At 43.0% G+C, this 21,181-nt stretch overlaps 1 protein-coding gene across 1 annotated transcript in view; it reads left to right on the top strand.

Annotated features, from left to right (window-relative positions):
- The first annotated feature begins 474 nt into the window (after nucleotides 1-474).
- SON (SON DNA and RNA binding protein) overlaps nucleotides 475-21,181 on the top strand; it is a 36,725-nt gene continuing 16,018 nt past the window's right edge. The window contains exons 1-6 of the mRNA XM_082780812.1: nucleotides 475-565; nucleotides 1,207-1,373; nucleotides 3,832-13,938; nucleotides 15,518-15,678; nucleotides 16,334-16,474; nucleotides 17,540-17,728. Of these exons, the coding sequence (XP_082636938.1) occupies nucleotides 477-565; nucleotides 1,207-1,373; nucleotides 3,832-13,938; nucleotides 15,518-15,678; nucleotides 16,334-16,474; nucleotides 17,540-17,728 (10,854 nt within the window). The 5' untranslated portion in view covers nucleotides 475-476. The remainder of the gene's footprint in view (nucleotides 566-1,206; nucleotides 1,374-3,831; nucleotides 13,939-15,517; nucleotides 15,679-16,333; nucleotides 16,475-17,539; nucleotides 17,729-21,181) is intronic.

Raw genomic sequence — 21,181 nt, 5'->3', positions numbered from 1 at the left:
GCCCGCTCCTTCAGGGCCGTTGGCGTTTGGCGGTTGGGGCCGTTACGGCGGTTGCGGGAGGGGATGGGGGGGGCTCAGCGCGTGCTCCCGCTGGCGGGAGGGGGGGTCCCGGTGGCGCGGGAGGGCGCCGTGAAGGGGGGAGGGGGGAGGGGAGCACACAACATGGCGGCGGGGGGGAGGGGGCGGCGGGCGCCGCCGAGACACGAGACGGCCCCCCCCGCACCTCCCCCCCTCCCTCCCTTCCTTCCCGGAAGGCGGCCGGGGCCGCGGCTCGATGGTTGCGCAGCGCTAGAGCGGCGCGCGCTGCGTCACGGCGTTGGGGGGGGGGGGGAGCGCGTAGCCAATGGGGAGGCGGCGTGCGCCGCGCGGGGCGGCTCGCGGGCCTGTGCCGCGGTGGCTGCTGGGAGCGCGGAGGAGCCCTCGCGGCTGGGCAGGAAGGAGGAGGAGGGAGGGGGTGAGGGGGGGGGAGGGCTGTCATGGCGACCAACATCGAGCAGATCTTTCGCTCCTTCGTGGTTAACAAGTTCCGCGAGATGCAGGAGGAGCAGCAGCAGCAGCACGGCGGGTAACGAGACACTCACCGGGCGGCACGGGCCTAGCGCCGCCTCAGGCCCGGAGGGGGGAGGCCCGGGGCCCGTTTTCGCCTCAACATGGCGGGGGGGAGGCGGGAGCGCGCGTTGTTCCCCGGTGAACGCGCACCCGGTTTGGCTTTACGGCTTCCCAACGTTGTCCTCGCCGTCAGGGGGCAGGAGGGGAAAGGGCGAGCGCCCATCCGGCCCGTAACGCTCCTCTCCTTGCGTTTAACTTCACCTATTTTTTTTTTTAATATATATTTTTTATTTTATTTTATTTTTTACTTTTCTTCAGCCTTATCTCACCAAGCAAGCAAAAATCTGCTAGAGGAGGTTGTGTGGGGAGTTGAGGAGCCCTTTTCCACTTCATACCTAAACCCCCCGGGGGCTGGGTCGTTTGATATACAACCAATACCTTGGTCGTATTTTTTTGCTGCCTTGTATTCAGTTGGCACAAGGCGTTCTGTCGCAATGAAGCGAAAGTTAACCGAAAAGTCGGCGTTTCGCTGACAGCGTGGCTTCTTCAGGAGGCTAAAATGTTACGTTGAAGGGCTGAGTGTAATAAGCGCGCATGAATTAAAAGTCCAAAAAGGCTCAAAATTGCTTGTATTATGTTGATATTTTTTTTGGTTAGTGGAAAGGTAGAAGGCCAGCCCAATGGTGACACAGTCCCAGCTGAGCAAGCCAACCCTTCAGATGACACTGTTGCTGGTGCTGGGAGTCGTCAGAATGATCAGATAGTGCAGAAAATAGAGGAAGTGCTCTCTGGAGCCCTTGATACAGAACTGCAGTGCAAATCAGGTAAATGAAAACGCATTTGGCAAATACGTTGTTGTTTAAGAAGGCTGTCGTAGTTCTTAACATCAAGTCATTTTTACAGAGGCAAAAACATACTTTTCCATATTAATCCACTGAGCTTCATCTGACAAGTTGTGCTTATTGTAACGTTCATTAAGTATTTTTTTGTCTTCTGTGACTTAAAACTGCAAATGGACAGAGAAAGACATAATTGAAAAAATGACGTTGGTTAATACATAAAATCATTATTTAATATGGGAAAAAATCTTCTCTGTCCATTACAATAATGATATAATATATAGATAATATCTATCTGCATAGAAAAAAAATATTTGTTGATACATCTGAAGTGTTTTGTGCTTTATTCTTTATATACCTGCTTCAGGGTCTTGGTATTCAGTTCTTATTAAGAAAGCTAGTACTGATATGGATAGAAGGACTGTTGTGTTATTTTGGTGTGGTTTATAAGATTATTTCTCAAAATCATCTATTAAAATTCAGAACTGTATAACTAACTGTTCTGTCGGAGTGAGATGCTCTGTCGTTTTGAAATTAATAATGTACTTACCTTAAAAACGTAGTTACTTAGATTGCAGTCTTCCAGAGATTAATACATTTTTACATAGCCATCTCACAGCATCAATAAATTACTGGATTTATTCTTCCAAAAAGTGGAATTTGAGTATCTCTTCTCATGGGACTAGTCTTTTCTCTAAAATTTCCAAATGGGGACAGTCACTGAGATGGAAGGGTGTCATTACTCGGCTTCTAATTTTTCAAATTTAGATTATAGGTGGCTGCTATGTTCTTGGTAAGTATAGTTCCAGATGGATTTTTTTTTTTTTTTTTTAAGAGGCAGTATTGAAAACTTTGACAGAAATTTTATATTTCAAAGATGTTATTTGCAACGTTTTGGCATTGCTGCTTTCTGTTTGTGTATAGTGGCTTGTTTTCCTTGAGCATTTCCAACAGTCTTTTACAGGTATGCCGTACAAGTAGTGCTTCAGGCTGGCATCTGGTTTGTTTCTATTTTTGTTGTTCTGCTGTAGAAGAATGAGGCAAGTTAACATGGTAGTGAATATGTGAGAAACATTAATCTAGAAGTTGATAAACTTAACCTATGGTAAATATTCGCACTGTTGATGTGTAAAAGGAGTTAACGTTACAGTTAGTCAACAGGGATTATTTGAAACTGCTATGCAGAAAAGTTCATTTGACTTTGTTTGCAACTCTTTCAGCAATGTTGGTGGAAGTGCTATTTTTTGTTAAAAATATTATGTACGAATATGTGAGCTCTTAAAGCTGCCCGAGATGTGTTTATAGGATGTTATTGCTCTGTGAATGATACTACGATTGCCCACAGTTTTTGAATGATTTTGCATTGTTTACTTCAAAGAGTATGCTTTGTGGTCACAGCCAGATTATAATTGGAGAACCCATATTGCTGCGCTGGCCAGTATAAGTGTAATCACTTAAGGTAACATGCAGATTTTAATATATATCTCATATTTAACAAAGGCTGCAGCAATTTACCTCTAGAAGAAAAGTTTTTTTTCTCATGAAAACGTGGGACTAGATGCAAAGAAGGGTAAGAACCTAACACAGCTTAAATTCATAAGGAAATGAGGTGTAGAAATAAAAGGTGATAGAAATCCAGTTTTCCTCTTTATTTCCATGTCAGCGGCTGGCTGCCTCTGCAGTCACCCAAATTTATTAGTTTCCTGTTTGAAGCAAAAACTTCATTAGGTGCTTGCATATTGGCAGCATCTCACAGTAACTGCAGTCCAGTCTGAGCATCTAGTCTCCTGCAAAGTCTTAAAGCCCCTTTGGAATCAGGAAAGTAGATGCTGCTTCCCCAGAGACACTTGAAGAACTTGATCAGTCAGCGAGGAACTTAATTAGTGAATATGCTTAGATCAATTCTAACAGGCTCATAGTATTGGGCTCGCTCAAGAGCTGCGGTGGTAAAACTTTTTAAAGCATACTAGAAGGTAATGGGCTGGCCATATTTTGTATGCTAAACGTGCCACCACTTAGATCATTTGTCTGGAAAATGAGTTTTTCACTTCCATCTATACCTTGATGTAGTTTTAAAAATACAAAACAAGTCTTCGGCCTCCTGGGAGAATGCACCACCGAGTTGTATGTAGGTGGAAATTTATCCAACTACTTCTTGGAAAGCGTCCTGTTCCCAGCAGGAGCGTGTTGCTGACCAGAAACAATTAAGCTGTTTGAAAGCAGAATTACTTATTTTCACTTACAGTGATTACTGAGATGAAAGGTAAGAGTGCAGAAGAGGGAGTGTATGCCAGTTGTGCATGGTAGTTTAGTGAAGAAGGCATGGGTGTTAAGTTTAATTTTTTTTTTTGTACCTTTTTTCCATGTACTTGATTACTAGCCTGAAAAGATTTTTTAAATGTAGTTTTAATAATATTTACAAAGAAAATATTTTCTTTTCTAGATGTAGACAAAAATACTGTGAACAGTAGTACTCAGTCTACAAAAAGAAGCTCTACTGCTGAAGGTGAAGATGAAATTCCTAGGAAAAAATCAAAAAAGAACAAAAAACACAAAAGCAAGAAGAAGAAGAAAAAGAAGAAGAAAAGGAAGAAAGAGAAAAAGCATAAAAAGCAGCCAAAGGAGTCAAAGTTGAGTGCACGTCATGGAGAGCATGCAGACGTACAGCCTGCTGCTCACTCAGTGCCAGAGAAATCAAGCTCCACATTGGCTGTACAGCATGGAGGACTTGGAGATGCAACTCTGGCTGTCCAGATGCAGCCAGAAGAACTGTGCTTAAAAGCAAATGAGGGGCTTGATAGACAAGCTTTAGGACTTGTTTCCCATTTGAGAACTGATTCTCAGCCATCTACAGAAAATCTTGGAAGTGAGAAGGGGACTTTGTGTGCAACAGATCCTCAGTTTAATTTAGAAGTCAGCCAACAAAATGCTAGTATGACTCAAGCTCAAATTTGCACTAGAGAAGAACAAATTAAACAGTCTTATGGAAATATTTATCCTGTAGCTGTTAATGTGAATGAAAAGGGTGACTTTTTCGTTACTGGAAGCAATGCTTCGTCTAGCATCCCATCTGGAGTTGCCAACAAATATGAACTTCAGAAAGCAGTTCTACCTTCAGAGATGACAGAAGCACTAAAAGGTACAGAGAGTGCTTTGAGACCTCAAGGCCCTGGGGAAGTGAAAGCTTTGGAATCTGAGGCCATGGAGGTGCTGGAATATTCGGAAGCATCTCTAAAATCTATGGCACAGGGAGGAGTGAAAGAGCTGGAAATGACTTCAGGATCTGTGTCTTTGACAAGTGATGTGACAACAATTCCTAAATCTGCAGATCTCGATACTGTGAAGGCAGCTCACATGTCTGTGGCCATGGAAGAAGTGAAAGTTACAGGAGCAACTGCATTAGGGGGTGTAAGTAGAACTCTGGAACCAGTCCTGAATCCTCCAGTTTTATCTGATAACTTGAGAGTGGCACAGTGCAGCTCCATGGAAAGTTCGAGTGTCTCGGCAGCAGCTGTGGAACCTGTAGGTCTGATGGGAGATAGGAAAAGTAAAACAGACCCAGATGCAGCTTTGCAACATTCTCTTAAGACCCAGATGGAAATGAAAAGTGCCAAAATGCTCCTAGCAGCAGGTGAAGGAACTCCTGATTCTGCAGCAGCGTTCTTACAAGCTAAAGTCGTCACAGAAACAAGAGGCTTGACAGATGCGCATGTGGTTGCAGAGACAAAAGGTTTGCAAGCAACTTCAGAACCCGTAGCCGCTGTGCAGACTCTCATTCCCCGAACAGTTCCAGAAATCCAGATGGTGGAGGGTTTTCAAGGTCCACGAGCAACCATGGAAGTTGTGACAGGGACAAGAACAAAAGAAACAAGTCAAGCTACTCTGCAACTGGAAAATACTTACACTTCAAAAACTTCTGAGAGTGAATCAAACACGAGAGGTTTGGAAGCAACTCCCCTGTCTTTGCAGAAAGAAGAAATGAAAGGTCCAGCAGGAGTCTTAAGACCAATGACTGTGGTAGAATCAAAAACTTTAGGAGCAACTTCACCCTCTTTGCAAATAGGAATTACAAAAGCTTCAGAAGATTTAGGAGATCCAGAGTCTGCGGGCAGAGCAAAGATGAAAACTTTGGAAGCAGTTGTGCAGCCTGGGGCCCTTGTAGGGGCAAGGGGCTTAGGAGGAAGTGTGTATTCTGAAGCCAAAACTGGCAGCACAGTCTTAGAAGCTAATTCAGGATGTCTGGCTGTAGAAGGAAGGTCAGAGAGGACTCCCGAATCAGTGATTGCACATGTAAGAAAGGAACCAGTTACAGAAATGATGCATATGGCTGTAGGGGAGATGAAGGATTCTGAAGGAGCTACAAGTTCTGCCATTACACAAGCAAGAGGTTTGGGTAGCTTGACACAAGTTGAGGCAGTTGCAGAGGTAAAACGTGCAGAAGCAAGTTCCAAAACTTCAGGCTTAATACAGATGAAAAATCTGGAAATGGCTGTGGGATCTGAAACAAGGACATTAATGCAAGACCGGGGAACAAATTTGATACCTGAGGTGGAAGATACAAACAAAGCAAAAATGAGCAAAGAAGTAGTACTAGAACCTGTGCAAAGAGTAGCGATGAGTACTTCGGAAACAAATTTGAAACCTGTACACATGCAAGAATTGGGAGCAACTGTAGAATATGGGACTGGACAAAAGCCAAGTGAAATTGAAACAGCAGTAGAATACAAGGCTATCAAAGCAGCAGAGTATTCCAAAACTACTCCAGGACCTTTGCAGGAGCAGAGAGGTGATTCAGAAGCAGTATTAGAGCCTTTGCCAAGAGCAGAAATAAGTATGGCATCAGAAGCAGTGACAGAATTGAGAAACTTGAAAGAAACTTCAGAATCTATGATTTCAACAGATGGGAGAACTCAGGGACCTACTGTAGAATATGTAATTGCAACAAGGAGGACAGGCACAAAAAAACTTGAGGCATCACCTATGATTGATGTGGAAGAAGCTTCAGAAACTGAGAAAGGAATGACAGCAAAATATTTGGAGCCAGCATCAGAAGCTGGAGAAGTGAGGTTGTTGGAAAGGATGAAAGAATCTACAACAGCAGAAGTGGAAGGTTCTGAAACAGTCAGAGAGTCTGAGGTACACATGGATGTCCAAGATCTGGAAACTTCACAAAAAGCTGCAGTGATGAATATCTTAGAGGATGCTTCAGAAACATTGACTGTAACAAAACAACATTCAGAAGCTGTTCCAGAATTCTTGCACACTGAAAAGCAGGAACATCTGCAAGCAGTTTTTGAAGCCAGACCTACTGCAGAAGAGGCTCCAGAAGCGTTGAGTGCTACTGAAATGAAATCTTCTGAAGCAGTTCCAATAACCGTGGACGCAAAAGATCTGGAAACAACGCTGGAATGTGGAGTGGCTGCAGAAGCACAATATTCAGAAGTGGGGCAGTGTCAACAAATGGAGGATGTGAGAGTTCCTCATCAGGCTCAGGAATATGACAGGCTTGTTGAGAAGAAAGATGCAGAGCAAAGTCTAGCATCTGAACCTTTTGTAGCAGTAAGTGGTCAAGAGATTACTCCAGAATCTGTGTCAGCTTCAGAAACAGCTTTTAGTTCTTCACATTCAGCAGGGACTCCCGAATCCATGGACACAAGACAGTTGGAAGCAGCTCCAGCTTGTGTAGCAGAAACAAAAGATTTGGAAGCAACTCCTGTTCCTGAGACTGTTGTAGAGCTGAAAGATGCAGAAGCAGTTGCAGGGTCAGAGGCAGACACAAAGGATTTGGAAGCAGCTCCAGTACCTGATACTGTTCCAGAAGTTCCAGTGCTTGGGGCAGAGGCAGGTCAGTCGGAAGTAATTCTGCCAGCTGAGACTGACAAAGAAGCGGCAGCAGAAGAGGCATCGGAAGCGAGAGATTCAGAAACGTCTGATGTGCAGCCTGATGTGGCAGCACGAATGAGGGAGACCCTGATGAGGCTTCAGAAAGTTGAGAAAAGCAGCCATAGAAGCAGTGAAAAAAGTAAACATGATGCAAAGAAGCAAAAAAGGAGTCGCTCCAAGTCCCAGTCCAGGTCTAGGAAGCGGAAGAAAAAATCAAGGTCCCGTTCTACTTCCAGGCGTTTGACCTCTAAAAGAGCACGTTCTAGGAGCAGAAACTATTCAGATTCCAGAAAAAAGCATTCCAAATCTAGATCCCGGTCTGTGGAGAAGAGAGAGAGAAGATTGTCTTCCCGGAGGTCCAGGCGTAGACGTTCCAGGTCGTCTGACCGCTACAGGTCTAAGTCCAGGTCCCTGGAAAAGACCCGAAGATCTGGGCACAGACGTTCCAGGTCATCTGACAACTACAGGTCTAAATCCAGATCCGTGGAAAAGAGAGGGAGCAGATTGTCTTCCAGAAGATCCAGACGCAGACGTTCCAGGTCTTCAGACCGCTACAGGTCTAAGTCCAGGTCAGTGGACAAGAGAGGGAGCAGGCTGTCTTCCCGAAGGTCCAGGCGCAGACGTTCCAGGTCTTCTGACCACTATAGGTCTAAGTCCAGGTCAGTGGAAAAGACCCGAAGGTCCGGGCGCAGGCGTTCCAGGTCATCTGACCGCTACAGGTCTAAGTCCAGGTCGCTGGAAAAGACCCGAAGGTCTGGCCGCAGACGTTCTAGGTCTTCTGACCGCTACAGGTCTAAGTCCAGGTCGCTGGAAAAGACCCGAAGGTCTGGCCGCAGACGGTCCCGGTCTTCTGACCGCTACAGGTCTAAATCACCATCGGTAGAAAAGAGAGGGAGCAGGTTGTCATCCTGGCGATCCCGGCGCAGGCGTTCCAGGTCCTCAGACCGTTCTAAATCTAGATCCAGGTCTTCAGAAAAAAGAGGGGGCAAAGAGTACTCGTGGAGGTTCAGGCATAGAGGGTCTGGTTCCTCTGATCGTTCAAAATCAAGGTCTCGGTCTGTTGAGAAGAGGGGTCGGAAGACGTCTGTAAGAAGATCTAAACGTCAGCGCTCCAAGTCTTCTGACCGCTACAAGTCTAGATCCAGGTCAGCAGAAAAAAGAGATCGAAAGCAGTCGTCACGGAAATCTAAACGTCAGCGCTCCAAGTCCTCTGACCGTTACAAGTCTAGATCCAAATCAGTGGAAAAAAAGAAAGAGTCCTCACGAAAATCCAAGCGTCGTCGCTCAAAATCTTCTGAACGTTACAAGTCTAGGTCTAGGTCTGTAGAAAAAAAGCGCAAAGAATCTTCAAAGAAATCCAAACGAAAGCGTTCCAAATCTTCTGACAGCGTGAAGTCAACATCCAAATCTGTAGAAAAAAGAGAGAGTAAGTTATCGTCAGCAAAGAGCAGTAGCAAGCATGCAGAGTCTTCTGAACATCAAGAGTCAAACACATGTCTTGACAACGTACATGGTCCTGAACCTTTCACAAGTGAAGGCAACTCCAAATCTTCTAATGGTCCTGTGTCAGCTTTGTCTCTTGAAGGAGTAAATGGCCCAGAGCTGCCACCATCGTTAGAAAGTAGATACTCCAAAACTTCTGATAGTCTTGAGACAAGCTTGTCCTCTGCTGAAAAAACAGCCGATTTGCAGTCTTCTGCGGTGTCTGAACATGGTAGCTCCAAAACCCCAGATGACCAGGAGATGAGATCCGCATCTGCTGAGAACGCAGAGTCTTCGGAGCTTTCTGTAAGACTTGAAAATGGATCAGCCGCACCTTATGGCTCTGACTTAGGATCTGTGCTAACTGAAAAAGCAGCAGCTCTGGAGTCTTCATCACCACCTGAACTCGCTTCCTCAGCATCCAAATCAACGTCCTCATCTGTTGAAAATACAGCGACAACTTTAACAGAATTTCAGCTTTCCACGTCCCATGAAGATGAGTCAAGATCTACATCCCTCAAAGAAATAGAGGGTCCAGAGCCTCTTCCGACACTTGAAAGTGGATGCTCTTTACCTTCTGATGATTGCGAGTCCTCTAAAAAAATCGAGGTTCAGGGGTCATCTGTGATGTCTGGAAGTGTACTTCCTGATGTGCCTGGCGATCGTGAATTGGGACACGTCCCTGCTGAAAAAGCAGAGCTTCAGAAGTTTTTGCAAGTACCTCAAAGTGGATCTTCCCAGTTGGCTGCCAGCACTGAGTCAAGGTCACTGTCTTTTGAAACAGAAGTTCAAAGACCTTTTTTAGCACCTGAAACTGTTCAGTGCTCTGAGTTCCCTGATGCCCATGAGTCAGCCTCCTTGCCAATCGCAAAGGACCAGATGCGGGAGCCTTCTCTGGCTTCTGATAACGGGTCTTTGGAGACTCCTCACAGACATGAATCAGCATCCAGCTTTGCTGAACAACCTGAGGAGCTTCCGTTGACGTCTGAAGGTGGGTCCTTCGAGGCACCTGATGGAAGAGTAAAGGCTCCAGATGCTTCCCTGACATCTGAGTGTGGTCCTGTTGAGATCACAGCTGACTGCATTTCAACTTCATCTTCTGCAAAAATGCGGGAAGTTGTCTTGACAACTGTAGGACAAAGCTGCCAGTCTTCTGAAGCTTGTGAGTCCAGTTCATTTGCTGAGAAAATTTTAGATGGTCCAACATCTTCACAAGTACTTGGAGTTGGCTGTTTTGGGTCTTCTGAAGTAAGTGAATCACGATACCTGTCTGCTGGAAAAACTGAGGTTACAGAATCATTGGTGATGTCTAAAAGCGAAATTGCTGTGTGCCATGATGGCCATGAGTCAAAATACAGTTACTTTGAGAAAACAGAAGGTTCAGAACTGTCAGTGGCTCCTGAACGTGGGTGTTTTATTTCCCCTGAAGGCTGTGAACTGACATCCACTGCAGCTGAAAGACTGGAGACGCAGAAGCCTTCTTTTCCACTGGAAAGTGGATTCGTAAAGTCCACTGATGCTTTGGGATCAGTAAGCACACCTACTGAAAAACTGGAGGCCACAGTGCCTTCTCATACATCTGAAGGTGGGCTTTTCACATTGCCCGATAGTCATGACTTGAGAGCTGCCCAAACTGAAGAAGCAGAAGCACAGACGTCATCTTTGCCCTCTGAACTGAAGTACATTGCATCCTCTGATGGACACACATTGAGATCTGCCTCTGTTAAAGAAACCCAGGTGCAGGAGCCATCTCTGATACTGGAAAGTAGATACTCTGTTTCCTCTGGTGTTCATGAATTAACACACACCCCTTTCAAGAAAGCTGAGGTAGAGGATGCTTCACAGATACCTGGAATTGAGTACAGAGTGGGCCTGCATGGCCCAGAGTTGACATCAACCCCTACTGAAAAATCAGAGGTGCGGGAACTGTATCTGGCTAAAGAAAGATGTTCAGTGTCTGTGGAGAGCCAGGAACTGCTGTCGCACGCTTTTGAAAAGACTGAAGTGCAAGAGCCTGCTCTGACACATGAAAATGAATGTGTTGTATCCTGGGACCACCAGGAATTGAGGTCTAGCTCTCCTGAGAAGGTGGAGGTCCAGGAGCCTTCTGCAGTACCTGACAATCAATATGCTTTGTACTCTGAAGATCAGCAATTGCGGTCTTCCCTTGCTGAAAAACCAGTGGTGCAGGAGCATTCTCTGCTGTCTGATAGTGAATATGCTCTGTCCCCTGAGCGCCATGAGATGGCTGCCAGCCCTGCTCAAAAAGAGCTGCAAGAACCTTCTCTGACATCTGACAGTGAATATCCCACGTTCCCTGAAGGCCAGGGAGTACAGTCTACCCTTGCTGAAAAAGCAGTGGTGCAGGAGGCTTCCCTAATACCAGGTAGTGAATATGTTGCATCCCCTGAAAGGCAGGAGTTGTCATCTGCTGTTGAAAAAACAGAAATGCAGGATTGTTCTGTGCTGTCTGAAAATGAATACGACGTATCTCCTGAAGGCCGTGATTCAAGATCCAGCCATGTTGAAAAAGAAGAAATGGGGGAACACTCTGAAACATCTGAAAGTGAAAGTTCAATGTCCTCTGATAGCCAGGAGTTGCAATCTACTGTTGTTGGAAAAACAGAGGTGCAGGAGTTGTCTCTGTCTGAAGGTGAATGTACCATGTCTCCTGAAGCTCAGGAGCCGCATTCCAGTCCTGAGAAAGCAGAGGATAAAGAACCTTCTCTGACGTATGAAAATGATCATGCTCTGTTCCCTGAAAGATATGAACAAAGATTGACTCAGGCTGAGAAAACAGAGGATAGGGATTCTTCTTTAACATCTGAAAATGACCATACTTTGTCTTTTGAGAGCCAGGAGGTAAGATTCACCACTGTTCAAAAAGAAGAGGTGCAGGACTTTTCTCTAACACCTGAAAGAGAACATGCAGCATCCCCTGATGGCCAGAGGTTGAGATCCCTCACCACTGAGAAAGCGGGCGGGCTTGAACCTTCAATGCTAAGTGATAGAGCTTCCATGTCCCCAGATATTAGTGACTTGAAATCTGTCCCCGTTGAAAAGATGGATGATGAAATGCCTATACTGCCTGAAAGAGGACGCTCTCTGTCCCCTGACGGCTACAGTGTGAAATCTGTGCCTGGTGAAGAAACAGGGGATCTTGAGCCCTCCTCAACATCTGAATGTAGACATTCCGCATCCCCATATCATGACAGCCATGAGCCGAAGTCTCCCATGGAGGAAGAGGCTCTAGAGTCCTCTTTGACTTTTGAACATAGGAGATCTGTGTCCCCTGAGGGCCACGACCAGAAATCCCTCATAGATGAGGAAATGGAAGATCGAGAGGCCTCTTTGACACCTGAACGTAGGCGCTCCACATCCCCCGATGAGCATGAGTCAAGGTCTAGCGGTGGTGAAGAAGCAGAGTATTCGGAACAACCATTGACAACAGAACGCAGATCCTCTGTTTCTTCTGATGAGCACGAGTCAAGGTCTACAGCTGGGGAAGAGGCAGAGGACGTGGAACCCTCCTTGACAGGTGAACGAAGAGACTCCACGTCTTCTGATGAGCGTGAGTCGAGGTCCACCACAGCTGAAGAAGGAGAAGATCGGGAGACCTCCTTGACAGCTGAACGTAGAGACTCCGTGTCCTCGGATGAGCATGAGTCACGGTCTACCGCTGGGGAAGAAGCAGAGGATTTGGAGCCCTCTTCGGGAGGTGACCATAGACGTTCTGTGTCTCCTGATGGACGTGAGTCAAGATCAACCACTGGTGAAGAAGCAGAGGACCGGGAGCCCTCCTTGACAGCTGAGCGTAGACACTCCACATCCTCAGATGAACATGAATCAAGGTCTACCACTGGTGAAGATGTAGAGGATGCGGAACCCTCCTTGGCAGCTGAACGAAGAGACTCCACATCCTCAGATGAGCATGATTCAAGGTCTACCACTGGTGAAGAAGCAGATGATGCAGAGCCTTCCTTGACAGCTGAACACAGACGTTCCACATCCCCTGATGGACGTGAATCAAGGTCTACCACTGCTGAAGAAGCAGATGATGCAGAGCCTTCCTTGGCAGCCGAACGAAGAGACTCCACGTCATCAGATGACCAGGAGTCTACCGCTGGTGAAGAAGGTGAGGATGTGGAGTCGTCTTTGGCAGCTGAAGACAAACACCAAGAGTCTATGCCTCTTGAGAAGTCAGAGGGACAGGACTCCTCCTTTATGTCTGAAGGCAGGCGTTCTGAGTCTTCTGAACGTGAGAAATCTAGGTCTGAATCTGTTGAAAAAATATCTGACAAAGAGTCTTCACGAAGATCTAGGAGCAGGCGCTCTCCTACTCGCCAAATGAGCCGATCCGTATCTGTTGAAAAAGCGGCAGACAAAGAGTCTTCACGGAGGTCTAGACATAGACGCTCCAGGTCTGCTGCTCGCCAGAAAAGTAGATCCACTTCTGTTGAAAAAGCAGCAGACAAAGAATCATCACGGCGATCCAGGCGTAGGCGCTCCAGGTCCACTGCTCGCCCACTGAGTCGGTCAACATCTGTTGAAAAACCAGCAGACAAAGAGTCCTCACGAAGATCTAGGCGTAGACGCTCCAGGTCCACTGCTCGGCAGAGGAGTCTGTCCAAATCTGTTGAAAAAGCAGCAGACAAAGAGTCCTCACGGAGATCCAGAAGCAGACGCTCCAGGTCTTCCCAGCGCAGATCCCAGAGATACGATACAGACTCTCGCTCTAGACGGAATCGCTCCAGGTCTGTAACGCGGCGAAGAACATCAAGATCAAAATCTAATCGTCGCTCTAGATCTAGCTCGTTGTCGCGTTCAAGGCACAGAAGGAGGAGTAGGTCAAGGTCAGCATCAAGAAGGCGGCGTTCTTTATCTAGAGACAGACGCAAAAGATCTCAGAGAAATAGATCAAGATCTGCTGATAGAAGAAGGAGAAGATCAGATTCAAGGGATCGTAGGATATCCCTCAGATTACGGAGCAGGAGTCGAACACCTATCCGTCAAAGGCGATCGAGGTCAAGAGGAAGGAGACGGAGTTCCAGTAGGTCACCAATTCGACTGCGACGATCCAGGTCTTCAGGGAGAAGAAGGGGCTACAGCAGATCACCTGATCGCCGTAGGTCCAGATCATCAGAAAGATTTTCAAGCAGGTCACCTAAACGTCTTACGGACTTAGGTAAGTGATAACGTTTATTTTTAGTGGTTTCATAATTACACAATACTTTGCTTGTTTACACAGTCATATTTTAACACATCTCTGTAGCATTCATAAGGAATTTATCGAGGTCATTTTGTGCATTATATTTAAGCAGTAACTTTGAGAAAACGTTCATGTTGAACCTGAATCTGCACTTCCCCTTTGGATGCAAGTGCATTTAAAGCAACGATACATGTATAAAGTTTATATATATAAATATACTTCAAGGCTTTTATGCAAAGGTAGTCTGCCGCAGTCTTGAGGAACACTGTTCATTGCAACTATTGGTAAAGGCCAAGTAGTCTCTAAGAAAGTTAAGAATTTCTAGTTTTCTTGAGAGCAAACTGGGAGTGAAAGAACATGCAAAAGTAAATGCCAGCTGGGGAGTTAGCTCTGATGTTGGCTGTAACTTGTTTTTGTGTTTCTTTTACTCTTTCTTGTCTCTTTTCCACTTTTGTATCTGATATTCAAAAGCATTGCTATAGTAAGAGGGAGGTTGTTGAACTGTCAACCAAATGCATGATATGGAGGATTGATGGGCTATGCTGCACGTTTTTATGGGCTTGGAAATGCAATTTTTTTCTTGATATTGATGTAATTGGCTAGTTTCTAGCTTGCTTAGTTCAGGTTCGTTGTGTCAATAGTGGCTGTTCCCTGGGGTTTTGTAGGTTGAGGTTTATTTGCAAGCAAGGCCTCAGACTGCTAGGGTGTGATACCAATTGGTGCAGGTCTTACAGTATGGAGATCAATGTTGGACCAAGATTTTTTTCACTACATAGAAACAAGTAACACTCTAAGCACCAGGTTTATGGCCCTAAACTTTGTTTCTCACATGGTGTGAGAAACCATGCTTTGCTTTTTGATGTGGCTATGGACTATGTTCCTTGCTGTGGTTGCATGCATGTTAGTTATTCCTGCTGGAGTTTTGGTAGGTTAATGTTCAAAATGTAATGAGAAGTGGAACTTAAGCTTGCTTCTGAAAATACTGCCAAACCCAGCTGATTTGAAAGTAAGAAAAAATCCTAATGAACCTACATCACTTCTCTGTGACTGGAGGAAGAGATGCCTTGTAGTTCCTTTAAATCATAAGTTTCATAAAGAAACATCTCATTTTGAGATGAGCTCTTGTATAGTAAGCTCCATTCGTGGAATGTAGGATTTTTTTATTCCTGTCTCAAAAAAGTTACCATGAATGCCCCAGAGAAGTATTAGAACAGAACATCATTTTGTATAAAGTATCCTTAGAGTCTACCTTGATGCTCTGATTATGCAGCAAGCCCATATATATTTCTATTGCTTAAGTAGTAAAGGAATGTTACCCTTTCAGGATTTTTGTTAAACTTTATTTGCAGAGGTAGTGGCAACTTACTTATTTGCAAGCTGGCAGATCAAACAAGATATACTTTATTTTCATTCCCTGTTTCTCTGATGCACAGAGGGGTTAACTTTCTTTGTTTAGACTTTGTTTAGTTTGCTAGAAATGCTTATTTATTACTAAAATATCAGGATTTTTAAAAAATCTTGTTTTTTTAAAAAAAATATTTTTTTTTTTTTTTAGACAAGGCCCAGCTACTGGAAATAGCCAAAGCTAATGCAGCTGCCATGTGTGCAAAGTCTGGTGTTCCTTTACCACCAAGCCTGATGCCTATGTTATCTCAAAAGAAGGACGACAAAGCCAGTCAGAAGTCGTCAAGAGATACACTGAAGGAACTCACAGAGGTAAGTGAGAACAACAATGCTGAACTTGAAAATAAGCAAGCTATTTTTTGTGACTGCTAGGTAAACTGTTCTGGGCTGCAGTATGCCTATAGTGGTTATGTATTGCTAGGTCAAACTGCTGTTGAATATAACGTGGGGATGTGTTGTGCACCTGGCCAACCTCAAAATATTTCATAAGAAATCTGTGATCTTTTAGAGCTGTTGCTTCTGGCTAGGTTTCTGCACTACTAGCGGAACTGAGGCAGTATTAGTAACTATTAATTCCTAGGTTTTTCTGTGTAGTAGTTTCATGAGTTTATTGGCAATTTTTTATACAGTTAAGTCCTATTCAATTGTGGGATGCCAGACAACCTTGCAGCCCTTGGCACACATTCTGAAACTAGCTAGTTTTACAGTTTTCTTCAGATTGGATTTAACAGTTTGTCTATGCTGTTTGCTGCATGAGTGTCTAGCAAACTTAGGTATGTATTTGATAATGCGTTTAAGAAGTCAAAGTACATATATTGATAACGTTCCTACATGACTTTCTCAGATTATACCTCCTATTTTAGAGAAGCAAAATATAATTTGTAAAAGTGTTGTCCATTTCTGTTAAAAGGTCCAGGCTTATTCACAAACGTTATTTCCCCTGACTTTTTTTTTTTCTTTTTCCCAGAAATGCAAGAAGATTGCTCAAAGCACAGATGATGTGATAGTGAATAAGCCTCATGTTTCTGATGAAGAGGAGGAAGAACGTCCTTTCTATAATCACCCATTTAAGCTCAATGAACCCAAACCTATTTTTTTCAATTTAAGTGTGAGTACTTCTGTGATTTGCAATGATGTTGTTTGTTGTTGAGGGAGGTGTAAATGTCCTGTTAAAGCCCTTCCTTTTGACTGATGCTCTTTGAGGGCTGCTTTCGGCTTTGTCAGAGTTTGTGGTGACGTTTTCAGGACATGAGCATGTTGGAAAGAATGAGGGACTTTTTCTGCATATGCATCTGGCATTCATATGCTTTGAAGCATGGGTCTAGGTATATTTTTCAGCTGCATGTTTAGGGTTTTTTGTGGCCATGAAAGTTCGCCCTGATTTTTCAGAGTATAAAGTATCGTGAAAGTATTAATATGCTAAGTGAAAATATAAAAATAATGTATGTTTATATGTTTAAATATATACATTTTATGATGTATGCAATATAAGTAGTGATACATATTTACATAAAATGTGTGGTAGAAATAAATTTATGCTTTATATCATGCCATTAGTAGCGGTACTATGAAACTCAGGAAATCTTGGGGTTCCATTTAGGCTCTGAAGAGGACTGTTTAGTGGTCATGGGCTGCTGTACCTATTCTCCATAGCTTTGACCCATTTAGCATCATCCTTTCCCATTGTTTCTTTGTTCTCGGCTTAATTACTGTTCATATCCATGTTCCTTTGATAGTGGGAGTTTACCCAGCGTTATCAGCTTGCGTGGGCTCTGTTTGCCTCTTGCCAGAGGAACCTATCAGAGCTTTGTGTGGCCTATTAAGATACTAGCGAAACCTTCTAAGGAAAACAGCCTCATAGGCTTATTTTGCTTAGATACCCGTGTTGCTATTAAAAAACACTAGAAACTGAAAAGGTTGAAAACTACTTTCTGTATAGATAATAATGTAGAGCTTTTTATCATCATACGGGTATTGCAGATGCTTTTTTTTTCTTCGCAGAATTTGCTTTGAGTTTGATATCAGTAAGCAGGATGACTGTTTTGTGAAAACTAAGTACTAATACCAAGTGTGTATGCAGTATGCTATTTCTCAAAGACATGTTGCAAGTGTTATGTTTGTTCAGGTTCTAACTTTTTCCAACTTTTTTTTTTTTTTTTTTTTTTTTTTTAAGACTCCCAGCATAAAACCAGCACCACCACCACAACCAAAAAATCAGGTCAGCCTGTCGAAGGAATTTCCTGTTTCATCTGGGTCTCAGCATAGGAAAAAAGAAGCAGATAGTGTCTATGGAGAATGGGTTCCAGTTGAAAAAGGAAAAGAAGATAGCAAGGATGATGTTTTCCCCAAACCATCCATTGAGGTAAGGAAGGGAAGGAAAGCGTATACTTTAAGAAAAAAGAAACCATTACCTGGTCAGTCTGGTGCCAAACTGCAGCCTGCGAAAAAAAAACGTGCGCATAGGTAGTATCTGGCACTCTAATAAGCTAATTAGCTGAACTGCTGCAGTCTCCAAGTTTGCTCACCGTGTTCGTTTGAGCAATGATGAAAGCATCCTGTACCCATACTGTGTGCTTTTGTCAAGTAGCAACTTTGTTGTCTCAATAGAATTGAAACTTTTGCTTGAAGATTGAAAAGCAAGTTTCTTACCCAGTTTCTCGGAAGGGTTGTTACCCAAAGTTGAGATTTTAATAAAAGGAGTAAGAAGTAAAATCGTCCTACCAATGTTAGAGCAATAACATTGAATCGGAATGTAATCCATTAAAAATAGATCTGAAAGTAGTTTTTAAAACTGCTGTTTCATTGGATGTATCTACTCATTTTTTCAACTTTATAGTCACGTTTTCTTATACAGTTGTCTTCCATATGGCCTTCTAAAGGAAAATCTGATTGTATGTATAATAAACTGAAAAAAATATGTTTTTCCCCTTGAGATGTCTTCAAAAGGATATTTTGTTGGGGTTTTTGTAATTAAGTAAATTATTTAAGATATTTCTTTTTTTTCCAAGTTGATGTCACTTTATTGCATCTAAAGACTTGTTCTCTCATGCCTTTCAAAGCAAATAAATAAGAAAGCCTTGCTTTCAATTTCTGATTAAATCATTTTTCACCTTGGTGCATTTTGTTTTTCAATGATTTTCTAAGATTGTACAATTCACTTCCCAAAGCACAGTTGGTATTTTCTTCTGTGTTTTTCACAGCACCAAAATCCGTGAATTTAACACATTCAACAGACACTTTTATTGTACACCTCAAAGGCGGAGTTTGAGGGTCAGGCACTGAAATTCGCTGTTGTCTCAGTGTAGATATTAACTGCTGTCTGGTCTGTGTCAAGAACCACTACTGAGCCAAATGCTCTGAAATGTTTGTACAGAATATTGTTCCCAGTTACAAGTGTATGTATTTTTTTTTAAAAAAAAAAAGCCCATAGGGTAGGAATGTTTTAAGCTAATACTTGGCCATGTTTTTACCAGGTGGTAAAAAGTCTTCAAGTAATTAATGATAAGCTTGGTTCAGGCAAGCTGTGTAGATGTCCACATTCAGGTTGCCAAAGACAGGAGGCATTTGACAAATGGGGCTAGACAAGCACTGATGGTTTGTGTATTGATGATGTATAAGAAGCCTTTAAAAATGGCATTGGAGTAAATATATTCAACATAGCTTACCTTTCTGTCACGTGTATCCTTATAAATGCTTGTAACCATTTTGTCTGTTTATATATTTTGTAAATAAATATTTTCATTTGCATTTACCTTAACGTGGTTTGTGTTAAGGGTGATTTCGAGGGTCAGTAGCTGACAGCAGAACATACCCATTCCATTGTGTTTGGCAGTCCTTAATCTTGAACTATAGGAAAATTCTTGTAAGAGCAGGATCCCTGTACGTTTCTCCAGGGAGTTTGAAAGGTAACAGAGTGCTTCTCTGCTTAATGTTATGACTTACTTTTTTTTAAAACGTTACGGGACTCTTTGTGGATGAGATTGCTTCTGTTGAACATAATAAGCCAGATAAGCTCCCTTGCTGCTGGAGTAAGGGTAGTGAGGGAGCGTGCTTCGATCTTCAGGAGGTTTGACATACAATTTACCTCCATTCATATTGCTTGCTTGCTAATTTTGGTATGTGCTTGTCACAATTCTGATTCAAGTCTGTGTTGATACTAAAAATGAACATATAATTGGTTTTATTATCTTTTTGTTCAAGTCACAGGATTAGTTACGGTTGTAAGCAGCCTAAAACGGCCCTGCTAAAATATTACAGATTACATTAACACCCTAACACTTCATTAAAACAGTTGTTTGTGGTGGTACAAGATGGAGGAAGAAAGTCAAGCCTCTATTAATCTGAAGTATCGGCATGCGTGTAGATGCCAGGGAAACGTAGAAGGAACAAGTTATGTTTGAAAGCTTGAAAGTACAGAGATAAAATGTTGGATTTAAGTTTGGAATATACAGTGGTGACTATTATGCAGAGAAGCCCTCTTGATCTAAAATGCAGGAAATGCATTTAGTGTATCAGTGGACTAACAAAGTGTGTCACAAAATGCTCGTCTTTGTTGTCAGCTTCTTCCTGCTTGATTCAGTATTTGTGTGTGTGGGGAAAATGTTATGAAAACTCAGGATTGGAAAGGCAAAACTCTGACAGAGAATAGCATGCTGAACTTGAAACTGTTTTACTTGACTAAATAATAACAACTTTTCATACTTCAAGCAGAGATTTTTTTTTCCAAGATCCAAAGCTGCCATCGCGTGTCTTGACATAATACAAAGCCATGCTGGTCTCCAAAATGGTGACTGACCATGTGGGGAAAGTGTATGGGAATTCTAACTAACCAGGGTATCTACTAATAGGCCCCAGTCCGGTAAAGCACTAAAGTACACATGTATGTTTAAGTATGTGAGTGGTCCCAATGTGATTTCAGTGGACTACTTGCATGCCTATGTGTATTGCTGGATTGAAGCTTTTGGTGAGTAGAATAACTTTCATTTATCTCCTGAACCAGTTTCACAAACAAAACTTTAAAGAATTATTTGAACTGTATAAGGGGGAACTTGTTAATACAAGACAGTGTATAATGCAAACAAATGTTCTTTTGCAGACATAAGTATCGTGTTGAGTGATTGATAGAAAATCTTTGAATTCTTCTTATGCCTTGTTTATAGTCTGTGTTTTTGTCATGTGGGACAATACATAAACATTGAAGTCAGTTTCATAGACTCTTTGGACTTCATGGGATTTTGAGTCTGTCTTGGTCAATGCCAGATGCTTTAGCAACATGATAGGGAATGATACTCATGGAGGAAATACTTTTTGACCTGAGCTGTAAAAAAAAAACAACAACAACAACAACAAATCACCTTCCCCCATCTTAAACTAAGATTTAATAGCCAGAATACAAAAATAATTGCTATGTTGCATGTGATTGTAGACTTTTTTCGTCTGCCTGTTACTGTTATTTCAGGATTTACTAAATTCTTGATGTGTCTCTTGTGGCAGGGATTTTCTGGGTTAGCTGTATTCTTCTTTCAGCAGAGTCAGTTTTAAATTGGTTTCGTTTTTTTCCACTGGCCCTTTATTCTAGTATAATGCGAGAGGCTGAGGTTGTGAGATGCTGACTAATACTAGATAAGTCTGTTGTAATACAAAATACCAAAACCAAACAACAACAACAACAACAAAAAACAAATACAAAACACCTAATTTTTGTCTCTGTGCCATTTGCTGTTTTGATTATTCGGTTTCTTCCATGATTTAAAAAGTTCCAACACTTTCAGTCTCCTTCACATGCATGTGTTCAACTAAGTTTCACGTGTCTCTG

The sequence above is a fragment of the Aythya marila genome (assembly GCF_965140915.1).
Source record: "Aythya marila genome assembly, chromosome: 1".
NCBI classification, from domain to species: domain Eukaryota; kingdom Metazoa; phylum Chordata; class Aves; order Anseriformes; family Anatidae; genus Aythya; species Aythya marila.
This window is presented reverse-complemented; position numbering and strand designations above follow the sequence as displayed.